Source organism: Xylocopa sonorina, chromosome 10 (genome assembly GCF_050948175.1).
Source record: "Xylocopa sonorina isolate GNS202 chromosome 10, iyXylSono1_principal, whole genome shotgun sequence".
NCBI classification, from domain to species: Eukaryota; Metazoa; Arthropoda; class Insecta; order Hymenoptera; family Apidae; genus Xylocopa; species Xylocopa sonorina.
Window position 1 is genome coordinate 2,539,247 of NC_135202.1, and position 12,050 is coordinate 2,551,296.

At 44.1% G+C, this 12,050-nt stretch overlaps 2 protein-coding genes across 2 annotated transcripts in view; one reads left to right on the forward strand and one right to left on the reverse strand.

Annotated features, from left to right (window-relative positions):
• The window catches only part of Foxo (forkhead box, sub-group O), a 347,741-nt gene that overhangs the window by 187,060 nt on the left and 148,631 nt on the right, over positions 1–12,050 (forward strand). The window lies entirely within an intron of this gene.
• The window catches only part of Gukh (NHS actin remodeling regulator GUK-holder), a 51,188-nt gene continuing 45,262 nt past the window's right edge, over positions 6,125–12,050 (reverse strand). The window contains exons 9-11 of the mRNA XM_076902745.1: positions 7,764–8,340; positions 7,086–7,572; positions 6,125–7,014 (exon numbers count right to left, since the gene is read on the reverse strand). Of these exons, the coding sequence (XP_076758860.1) occupies positions 6,208–7,014; positions 7,086–7,572; positions 7,764–8,340 (1,871 nt within the window). The 3' untranslated portion in view covers positions 6,125–6,207. The remainder of the gene's footprint in view (positions 7,015–7,085; positions 7,573–7,763; positions 8,341–12,050) is intronic.

Here is a 12,050-nt window from a genome sequence, read left to right on the forward strand (position 1 = left end):
TTTCTTCGCTGTGACACGCAATCTTTCCATTTTAACCAAACACATTCTGCGTTCAACTAATCCTCAAGTTGTTGCCTCCGATCCCAATAATTTCCATCATGAACAAACAACTTCTGTGGGAAGGTTGATCCGTCCGTCCCTCCCTCCCTCCCTACAGATCATCCCGTTGATGTTCGAATCGGTTCGAGCATAAAACGTGGACGCGAGCGTAAATGGAAAAGGTTCGAAAAACCGTCGACGTGACAAATACACTGCGATAAATCAACGCGAAAACCTATCCGGGTCGTTCGTCATCCCAGCAACGTTTTTCTTTTCCACTGCCTGCGTCAGACGACGAGGAGGATGCTGGAAAACGCCTCTGCGCCTCTGTTCTCGAACCAGTACACGCAACACCTGGTACCTCTGCACTGTTTCGTCACTTTGCAAATTAATCGAATAAAATGGTGAAATTCGACGAGGTAGAAAAGACGTCTTCGGGACCGTCGAAACGAACGATCGAACGGTCGAAAGCGGTACCGCGCTTTCGATTGGCTGACACTGGCGGAAAGATCGAGGAGGGCCGTGATATGGCAAATGGATGAAACGCACCGTTTGACGGCATGCCCGACACTGAAGAAACACTAGCACGCACCGTGGCCCGCTCCTGTCGAGCATTCGTCGCCGTGTGCCACCGTGTAGCGTCTGCTGTCAGCCCGTTCTCTAACATTGACAGCCTAAACTGCGAATCCTACGAACCATCGGCGACCGAGCTACCCCCGGAAGCCGGCGTCCCCCGCCAGCTTACCACCGTTGAAAGCTGTTTGCGAGTGCCGCTACGGTTGAAAATGGTCGTTTAAAGGCGGAGGGTGTAATAATGGCTCGGGAAATGCTTCGGTTCGCACGTTTCGTGTCTGTCGTTTCGGATGACTTCTCGTCTTTCTGGTTATAGCCGCAGGTAAATATGTTCTAGTATGTAACGCACAAATTTTTTACATTAATTATTTCTTTTTATTTATCACGTGCGTTAATTGCTCTGGTACGACCTGGTATGCTTGGAAATCTTTTTCAACTACTTCAAGTACTTTCGGTTTTGATGAGAATTAAAAATGTTTCATTGAAAACGTTTCCTAGTTCTGAGTTAAACGACGGAACATTAATAATCGAAACAGCGGGTCCCAGGCGAACCACCAGCATGCACCCACCCTTGGAAGTCTGTTCTTCGATTATTCATTCAGCGATCTTCAACCTTTGGTAACCGATTTGGTTCCTCGATCTCCAACCGAAAGTGCTTCTTAAATTCACCCCTCCTCGTACAATCGAACCGCTACGAAGTAAATATTATAGAATGAATGAATTAAACCTTTTACTTTATTATCGATAAACTTGTTCGAAGTTTTAATTGTTTTAATTAGAAGTATTAATTTGAAAGTTCCGCGCGAATATCAAGCGGTTGGAGATCCCTGGTCTAGGGTGGCCGCCCCGCGCGACAGCACGTGCACGTTCTTTTCGGTCATGCGAGGGCTGTTCGACGGGGCCACGCGTCAGGGTGGGTTTTCTCGGTCCTCCCCTTTAATATCCGGCTCGTTCTCTTCCACGGAAGATCGGCCTGTGATTTTGACAGCTGCTTCTTTTCGAATCGCGACGCGACACAGCTTTTCTCGTCCCAATTCCTTGAATCGACAGAGGCCAGGGAGAGGGACATCGAGCGAACTGTCGAACGATCTTATTGTTTCGCTTCCTTTCGAGGGGCTGCTAAAATTGTTCTTCTCATCGGGCTCGCATTGTGGTATGTACGTTTCTTCTTTTCTACGATTAATCATCTTCCTCGTTGCACGTAATCTGGACATTACACGTTTCTCGCTTGTTCGAGCAGTGGGCAATGGGCGCTAGGCTGGCAGCAATACGTCCGGCTTATCCCAAAATCACAATTTCCACATTCTCCCTTGTTCCGAGTCCCACATTCGATCCCTCGTTTCTGTCTTTAAGCCATTGAACAGCTCGATCCGCGATCGCGACAGCTGTCGTCGTCATTGTCCCCCAGACATCGCTTTTCCATCCAGGTCACGGGAAACATTTGTTACAAAGGTCTCCATATGTATCGACCGCCATAATTGGCCCAATGTCCGCAACAATTCAATTTCGATCTTTATACCGAGAATTTGGATAAAATTATCCAAATTCTCAATCGTCAAACTTATGACAATATAGCTTCTAGATCGTAGAGATCACTTTTTCTTAAATAATGAATTATCTGGGAGGTTTATTTGATTTCCAATTAATTGTACAGGCTGCTAGAGGTACTAGGCAGCTATTTTAACTGAAAAGTATAAATAGAGAAAATTAAAGACCAGAGGCAGAAAGATTGTCCGATTAAATAAACTGTCTGGTTCGATACCGAGATGTATCGCAGGCCTCGTAAAGCTATCAGTACCTTCGATGTACACGCTTATTTGATTTACATTCTTTTTATATATATTTCAGTCTTCGCGTTGGTATTCTTAAACATCAAATTGAACGTTGCAAAATAACGTTGGAAAATGAGTTTTTCACTGGCTAAATTAATCCTGGACTAACGATCTTTCCTTCCACGTAACGCGCAGGGCCTCCTTTGCTCCCATTGTCGAAGAAGTGGCCTCCAAAAGCGTCGAGAAGCACGCGTCTCTTCTGCACCGCTATTGGTCCATTGTTCGTGGCACGCGCGTTCTCGTAGCGTGCATCTGCGTTCAGGAAGCTCCATTTCGACGGATCTAGACACCGGGTGTCATCGATCCTATCCTGTTGTTCGTCGAATCTCGAACCTCCGAACGCCTCGATGAGAACCAGGAAGCATCTGTCCGTCGAACGTGAAGGCGATCGTCATTAAGACACGAAGGTAACGCGTTAAATGGTGTAAACAGCGTGATTTATTCGCTGACGGCTTAAAGCGAGGAATCTAGTTGTTTGTTTGTTCGGCTAGCCAAATGATCGCGTAAAGGGAGGTGGTACACGGTTGGATGTTGAAAGTGGATACGTAGTTGAAGTGTAGTTGTTTCGAAATTTATTTATTTCTTTAACTCCCGTGTATTATTCCAATTAGCTGTACAAATTTAAACCGCGAAGGGTGTGCTGTTGGCCGGTTTCCCCCTAATTCTCGTTATTATCGGACGCTGCGGGGGTTCAATCATTTTCTGTTTAACGCTCGCGGCGATCATCGCGCAGCATTTACGCAGGAAATTAGACACACGGTCTCCTAGGCAATTCCCTAGCGAAACGAAAAAAATCGCATCCGGTCTGACGTGCAGTCACGCGCAACCCTGCAGTCTTTTCCACCATGCGATGAACCCCTTGAGCGGAGCACCGAGCCCCTGGGGCGCGCGCTGGTTAAATTACACCGACATGTGCCGGCTAGTCATGGCTCGTTCGATACGCAAATTCTCCAGACCGTTAGTAAAATTGGATCTTTAGTTTACCTGTCGAAGAAACTGAGACATGAAAAACAATACATAAATCGTGTTTGCACGCTTGATCAGCTTATTCGAATCGCCTACATTCGGTCTGCCTGTAGGACTCGTCAGTTTTGTCTAAAACTGATTACGTTTCTCTGCTCCGTTATTTTGTAAACGCGTAACGTGTTTGGGTGTGGGCGGGAAGAGAATCCTGAAATAGAATTACTACCAAATTTCTTTGCACTCGTGTAAAGTGCGCGTCGCGATATTTAAAAAGAGAAAGCAGTTTGAAGCGAAACGAGGAATAGGGACGTTAGGTATGGCTCGAGGTTAAAAGCATCCTTCAGCATGCGTGTAGATTTTATTTCCCAAAGAAAATGTTTCTGCGCGTCATCGTAGCGGGTTATAAACAAGCTTAACGTAATCGAATGTACTACGCGTACGGTTCGCTCTGGCAGAATCAACATCTTTTTAAATAGGAGATAGTAGAAAACGTTCCTCTTCTATTTAAATAACTCACGAGGAACCATTATATTTTTTATTACTTCCATTTAAGATTCATCCACCGAACAAAAAACATCTTGTGGTCGGACAAACATTCGAAACTAGTATTAACATTGCAGAAAAATAAACATTGGCTTTTACAGAGATCTACTACCGACATACCAGTATCAGCGCGCTCTTCGCCTTTGACGACGCACCCTGCAATGCTCGCTAAATGTTAGTGTAGCTACCTCGCAGCGCGCGACTTACACCTGGAAGCCTCGACGCCTGTTACTTACACGAGATACAGCCATTAACCATGAAAGTACAACGCATTTAACAATTACGTTCATTATAAAATTCCCTTCGTGCCTCGTTCGTTACCACGAACGATACAACGCTCACCGATAGAATGTTGTAATTTATTAATTTCAGGTAAACTGCGTTCGTCGAAGGTGTCGCAACACAGTTGTGCGATTTGACCAAGCTTTGCGGCAGACAGCAATCCCCTTGGAGGTTGCTAACGAGATTACGTATTATGTGGATCCTCAGACGATACGGTCTTACGTAAGCCAGCCCTGCGATCGATCAGTTCATACACTATGGTTGCACGTCATAAGTATGTAAACCGAAAACAGAAATCTCTGTGGGCGTCACGATATTTCGACGCTTGACCAGTCCAGTCGCCACAGTTTTATGGACTCTTGCTTTTTAGGCGACGTAAATTAAGAATTATCATCTCCTTTGAGGTAGACATGCTGTTACGTCTGTGGTACGCGTTGAATTAATTAATTTTTTCATCGGTTAATTAATTCCTTATTTATTCATTCAATTTATTGGTCATTACGTTTCCTTTTCTGAGATTTGTTTCAGCCTAACGAAATTTCATTGTTTATCCTGAAATTTCATTTATTCTCGAATTCAACGCAGTGTTCTGTTCATATCTGTCTCGTTGATTTTGAATTTGAAACATTATCGACGGACTCGTAACGCTATCTCTATGAAAAATGCTGAAACTGTTCAAAGTTCAGTTTCAACACTTTTCGCAGAGCTACGACCATCAGTCTATCGGTAGGTTGATAACGGTAGGCAACCAGTTCGAGCACTTTTTACAGCGACGGCGCTGCCTTCCAGTTGGTCGCTGCAATCTCCATAAAGATAGGCAACCAGTTTGAGCGCTTTTTACAGAGAGAGCGCAGTCTGTCAGTAGATCGCTGCAATGTCGATAACGATAGGCAACCAATTCAAACAGTAATTGAAAAGATACATTCTCCAGCTTATTTGCTTCCAGTGAATTTTATATTTATTTCAATTTTGATTTCTTACGCTTCCTACTTACGTGGATCCGCAGAGTCTTTAGGAATGAGAGAGAACATTCGAGTCTAGGAGAAAAGCAGAGTATTCGAGGAAAGTGTCGAATGAAGTTATGCGTAGGAGGTCATACCTCATAGATTTAATTCCAAGGTCTTTGTCTTTCCTGAAAGGAGAGGAATATCGAATATAAACTTCGTAAAATAAATAATCCTTAACTAAGACTTATCTTTTAACAATATCAGAGGAATGCAGTCATGGTAAGAATAAAAATGATTGTTTATAAATATTTGTATCATGTACAAACGCTTTTATAATAGTCGTTAGTTTCCCTTCGTCGCATCCTCCTCGATATAATCCATATAATATGAAATATATATATATATATATATGTATAAATATATACGCATTACTATCTAAATAATCGAGAGAATTATTTGCATTGGGACTTATTGCTTTTAGCGGATTCGCGTTGTATACGTCAAGAGAGTAATAGCCATTTTATAATCGTTAGGAGTACAAATTAGATAAATATCTTCGGCTTGGATAAGTACTATTATTCTTGGTTCTAGGCAATTATTCAACTTTCATTGTTTCAACTCGCTACTCGCACGTTAATGAAGCAATCAAATACTGTATAATACTAATTGAATTTCGTCGCCACGCTCGCGCGTTCCATTAAATTATTGTCCTTTCGATCGAATATTTCAATGTACAACGCGATCTCTACGTTCTACGTATAGTCAAACCGTCGTCAACCGCGAGTAATCAAAGGAACCAGAGAAAGATATTCTTCAAAAATACATTGTGCTCTATTCGACTCGAAAACGTAATTTAGACTGTTGCCACGCGTTACCGATACGTGAACAAAAATTACAGCCCAGCGACAATATAAATATTTCACACCGTTGTCGAGACAAATTACACGTTCGACTGGATGAAAATAATAGAACAGCTACGGGTAATAAGCTGATAGTTCGAAACGAAGCATGCAACACACGCGTCACGATCACAGAGCGGTCTCCAGCGTCGGAACGCTAGGGCTACGCGCAACATTTTGTACAGCGGGATCTTGAGGAGACTCCGATCTAGCGCGGAATATCTTTTTCGCGTAGCTATTGTGATCCTGGTTGGCAGCGGTCGGTGTGCCAGACAAAAATTGCGCCCTGGCCAATTGATTGCTGATTCTTCTCGACTCGAACGCGCTTATCGCCTGCTGACACGACGGAGTCAGTTGCGAACTGGTCGCGTCGCTCTGCGAGTGCGCGTCCGAAACGCATCCGGATGCATTTGGAACGGCGGATAGGCACTTGTTGTCCACGAACGGTGATTCCACTCGGCTATCCCTTCCAGGCGATCTTCTGCCCACGGTTAAATCGGCACGGGAACCCTCCGCGTCGTCGTACGACAATCTATCAACGCTCCCTGCATCGGTGGTACGCAAACTCTCAGGAATGTCGCTGCAGAGGTCCAATTGTCGCCTCGCGCTCAGTCTCGACACCGGGGACGCGTTCTCCGGCGACGGTTTCATGGCCTTCTCCTCGGCTACCGTGTCTTCGATTATCGTAGACGAGAGGACGTCCGTACGCGGCGTTTGAAATCTCCATACCGAGCGGGGACTCAGAACTTTGGCTAAAGAAGTTGTCGGCTGAACGCTCGGGGACGACTGTTGCTGCTGACATTGCTGCCGCGACAGCTTCAGCTGCTCCGCGGCGGAGAGTCTGGTGGGGCCGGTCTTCACGCTCTGCTGAAGCAGCAGACGTTTAAAATCGAGACGCGACGTGGAAGGTGATGCCGGTTGCGCGGTTTGCGTTACCTGAAATTAGATAACGTCCCATTAATCCAACGTCTAACAACGGTTAGCGCGCGTGTAGCTCTTCTACGTACCATCGGAACCTTCTGCGAATCCGAACTCCAGCTGTTTCGATTACCAGGCGGTAATTTGGCCAGCGAGCTGGTCGACCCGTACGGAGACAGATTCTCGTTGTCGTCCTTGATGTTCAGTCTTTTCTTCGATTTGTGGATGGCGGCGAAGAGCTCCTCGTTGGACATGGTGCTCTTCGTGGGCGAGAGGATCAGGTTCGTCGGTGTGCTTCTACCCGACGAACTCTGTACCGGTGTGCTTCGTCCGGAGTTTGGCATGGACGCCGAGCCGTTGTTGCCGCCGGCCAGAGCCAAACGTTCGGCAACAGTTGGCATACTGCGTCCCGTCGGTGTGGACGACTTGAAGCTATTGCCGTACCCGTGCCCGATCGGGGAAATTGGATTGTACTTTAACGCATCAGCACTAGAGGACTTCGTAACGGGATCACGAACAGGCGAGGACGCGAAGAATCGATATCCAAGCGCTGTCAGCCCTAATGGTGTTGCGAATCTGGGTAAAGAAAACGGAGACGAGTGTCGCTGTCGTCCCTTGATTGAAAATATCTCAGTGGCGGAGTCTTCCTTTTCTTTAATCCCCCCGCGTTTACGAGACGCTAATTAAAATCCCAATAATATCGTTCGAAATTGAAAATGAAAGACTACCGACTACCCTGTGTCGATTAATTCACAAAAACAGCCCACCTATTTCTGATATCCACAATCGGTTGATTCTGGTTCAGTCTGTTCTTCGTCTCAAAGCTCTCCAAGTTCCTCCTGTTCAATTCGATCTGGGAGCCGTATCGATTCGAGTCCTGTTCGATTAACGCCTTCTGTCCGTGGCTGGTGAGCACGTGCATCGTAGCGAACGAACCGCGTCCAAGACCCCTCGTGATGTCTGGCGTTACGCTGCGAGGTGGTTCGACGTCCCTCTGCGGCCTCCTCGACGGCAGCGTGTAAAATTGCTGATTGACGTCTTTCCCGGGCATGCAGCACTGGTGGTTCCTCGCGTTCCGCATCTGCACGATCTGCCGTTGCTCGTAACCACGATGGAACTCGTTGCACCCCTGCATTTGCTTGCGCTCGAGCAGCTTGTTGTTCTCGTAAAGGTTCCGTCGCGGGTCTTGGCTGTAAAATACGGGAGGGTTCGCCGCGCGGCGTCCATGGCTCGGCTGTTTCTCGCATCGCGTCTCTATCCTTTCGGGTTTCGGTGGCGAGATGTAAGGCGGTGGTTGGACTATACCGTGCGGAGGCACCGAGTCTATCGCCAGGATAGTGTTGTCTGAAACAAAATGGCCGATAACTAACCCCGCTCTCGATCGCTCAAATGATTAATTCGCGAGGTTCTGCAGGTACTAAGAGAGTATCCTTTTCTTCTATTTGTTAGACGTTCCATTGTTTCGTACTATTATTAAATAGATCCTTCACGTGTATTATTTGTTACTGTTACGAATATGCTGGAGCTATATACTATTGCAACTATTACGGTTTCGTTTTAGTCAACTAGAAAACTATTTTTCCGCTCACTACTCGCCTGGTTCTGCACTCGGACCACGTTCTCGCGCACAGTTTTCATTACCATCGATGCAAACACTAGTCGGATTATTCGAAGCGTACGTAAATAGGTAATTGGTTAATGGCATTGTTGTTAGAGAAATGAAAGCAACGCAAGCATGAAGAGATCGCAAACGCAAGCATGCAACAAAAGCACGAGAACACTGCAGCCGATCGATTAACCCGCTCGAGTCCGTTATGGAATGTTAATGGTAACTCGACTTGTTTTCTACGAACCGCGCGGTGAATAATTGATAAGAAAGACGGTGAAGACACTGCGTTCGCGTTCGCGTTCGCGTTCGATCGCGCGGTGGATAATGCCGGACATATTCTACAGCGGACTCGTGCGTGTTCTGATACAGTTAAAAACAAAATGTACTCACCATGACATGAACTATGGTACTACGACATGTATGTGAGCTATTAGCGAGGGTTGCCACACGCGTGTAGGGGTGCATTTTTTCTCTCTAAAACTAGTATGCATATGTACACAGACCAATGTGCACGGGTGAGAACAAAAAAAGATAGACAAAACTGACAATAGGTATCGGGATATCGGGGTCGGAGGTGAATAACAGTTTGGTTTCTTTGGTTTCTACGGAAAACGCACTTTCGCTTAATAATTTCGGTACACCTCTGGCTGTGGTGTTCAATTCGAATCGGCTGAAGAAACCGGCTGTTGTTGTTAGAAACTATCTGAGCATATAAAATGACGAGAAATAATGGGAGAATATGTACAGTATTTATCACTTAATAATTAACGATACGACAAAGGTGAAACGTGAACGAGAACAACAAATAACAAAATGTAGCCGAGATTTCCACAAATAATTACGTCTATTCACATAAAAATTTAACATCGCAAAGGTTTAACGACATCGTTCGTCGGTATGTACATTCGAGTGGCAAGATGCGCTCTGTTCGATATCGATCGAATACATAAAACAGAGAGAGAAAATAAAAAACAACAGGAAAGAAACGACAAACAGAGAAATATACACATTCACGAACAAAAAAAAAGAAAAAAAAAAGTGCGCACGACCGAAAGATGAACCTTACACATTATCGAGACAACATACGTATGTACATCATTTACGGTACAGAGTGTTGCATGCTCCCCTACCCCAAGTTGTAAGTAGATCTCTAGATATATGTATTAGTCGCAAGCTGATTAATTCTTGCCGTAGCGGAGGAACTTGCAGCGGGTGAAGTTGCTGCGTAAATGTGCGTTGCGAGTGAGATATCTATCTCGGTAAGGAATCGAGGATGTCGGTCTACGCATTCGCTCGATTAATAAACGAAACGGAATACCGATCGCAACGACGATGGTCCCGTGTCTGAAGTTAGTCGGTAGATTGTTAGTTGCGAAAACGCTACTTACAACGAGGGGCGAGCACGCATTCGGGCTAACATGCGGACACGGCAAGTCGAGCCACGCTTTACATCTTCACCGCGTGCTCTAACTTTGCGTTCAAATCAGTATCAGCATCATTATAAATTGAGATGAGAATAGAACGCTGATCACCATGGATGATTATTAACGGAAGCGTATTTGGTGTAGCTACGATTACATTTTTGCGGGCACGAACGATCGCAACACCTAAATAAAGATAGCATACGAATGTCTAACGCGGAACGATTAAACTCGAATAAATTAGCTATTTACATACATGATTGGACGGAACATCGTATTCGGATTAATAGATATCGTCGCATTGGATCTTTATTTCGATTGTTTGCCAAACAATTTGGTAATTCCAATGATTTATTTGAAAGTAGAGTACAAGTATAGGACAAGGAGATAGAATGCGTTTATATGGGAAAAGCGTTCGATCGTGAACGCTTAGATCGAAATCGTGACCAAGATTTTCATTTTAATTGTAAGCCGAAACTTTTACGTACAAAATATTACGACAAGATTATTAGAGAGTATACGTAACGGTTAAAAGAATAGAGTATTTTAACATCTTCGATGGTTCGCAATATCGACAAAAAAAAAGAAAAAAAAATGAACCGCGGAAAGAAAATAACAAACTGTTTGGAGAAAGTCCGAAGAACGAGTTAATCGTGTCGCGTACGGATTACCTAAATACTGGTAACGCAAATTAAAATTCAAAAATTCTACGCACCGACGAGTAACGAATCGTAAATCGCAATTCCAATAAAACGGTAAAAGGATGAAATTAGGGCAGAAGTTTCGCGGAACTTTCCATCGTCGATTAGTCGTGTCTTGTCATCGATTCGAATAAAATTACTTTAAACACATACATAAGCTCGTCGGTTATCGAACGACAGAAATATATCGCACGATTAGTAATTCCGCCACTGTGAGTTACAGTACGTGACCTATGGTTATCATTCGTGACGTAACTGGAAAAAAGGCGAGCACCAGCGAACCGATTATAAATTAGAAGAGCAATAAAACGATACTCGTGTCGCGCAATTTGTCAACCTTCTCCGTGGTATCCGAATTTTTAATTAATTTTTATCTTCTGTTACATTGTACGTTGTTCGGTGCACGATAGACACAACTCGGTTTCACTTTCGTTTTCCAACTTACTTATTACGCTCGCACGTGGAGTTCAACTGAAATTTGAAAAATTGTAAAAATAAAAAGTCATTACTTATCTTCTGCACTGATGGACGTACGTATTGTTCGCAAAATGAATAATCGCGCGGCGAAATATGAACTCGTAAATAACAAATAACGAAAAGTCACCGTTTCATTAGAAAAGAAAGAAAAAAACCGCTGTACCGATCTCGTAGAAATTTCGTAACGCTATTTCACAGGCTTTGTACGTGTGTACTTGCTTGTAATCGTGAACAGTGTCTGTCGCGAAGACTGAATACGTTTCGTAACACCGTGATTGACAATGTGTACTTTGTTTCAATTATGAACAAAGATCTACAATGTTGATAAACAGTTGTGTGTAAATGCGAATGTAACATTTGATTTATAATGCCTTCGATCACGATCCATGTGGACCGGTATGACAGTTTTGAAAACAGATTGCCTGAATAAGAACATTGGAGAACCCCCTTCAAGTAGCGGAATAATATTTTTACCGACGAGGCGAGAGGCGAACAATTTTTTGCGGCAAATACTTTGTGATTATACGTTCAGAACTTAGTTACTAAATTACATCAGACTGTAAGACATACAGGTCTACAACAAGGGGTTTAAATAAATAGCACCCCTTATTTTAACATTTGTAAAAAGAAATAATATATAATGCTGATGTTGCTCTTGTCGATTAATTCTGGCAAAGGATGTAAAGGTTCTGCGTGAATTATTTTGGAAACGTTTAAATGCCCCACAAGTGAAACGAATCGCGTCTCGACTTGAAATTGGTACATTTTTTACGGAACGTGTTTCGAAACGAGCAAGAGAGAAGAAGTTAGAAGAGAAAATAAAATAAAAGGCTTCTCGCGACTTAC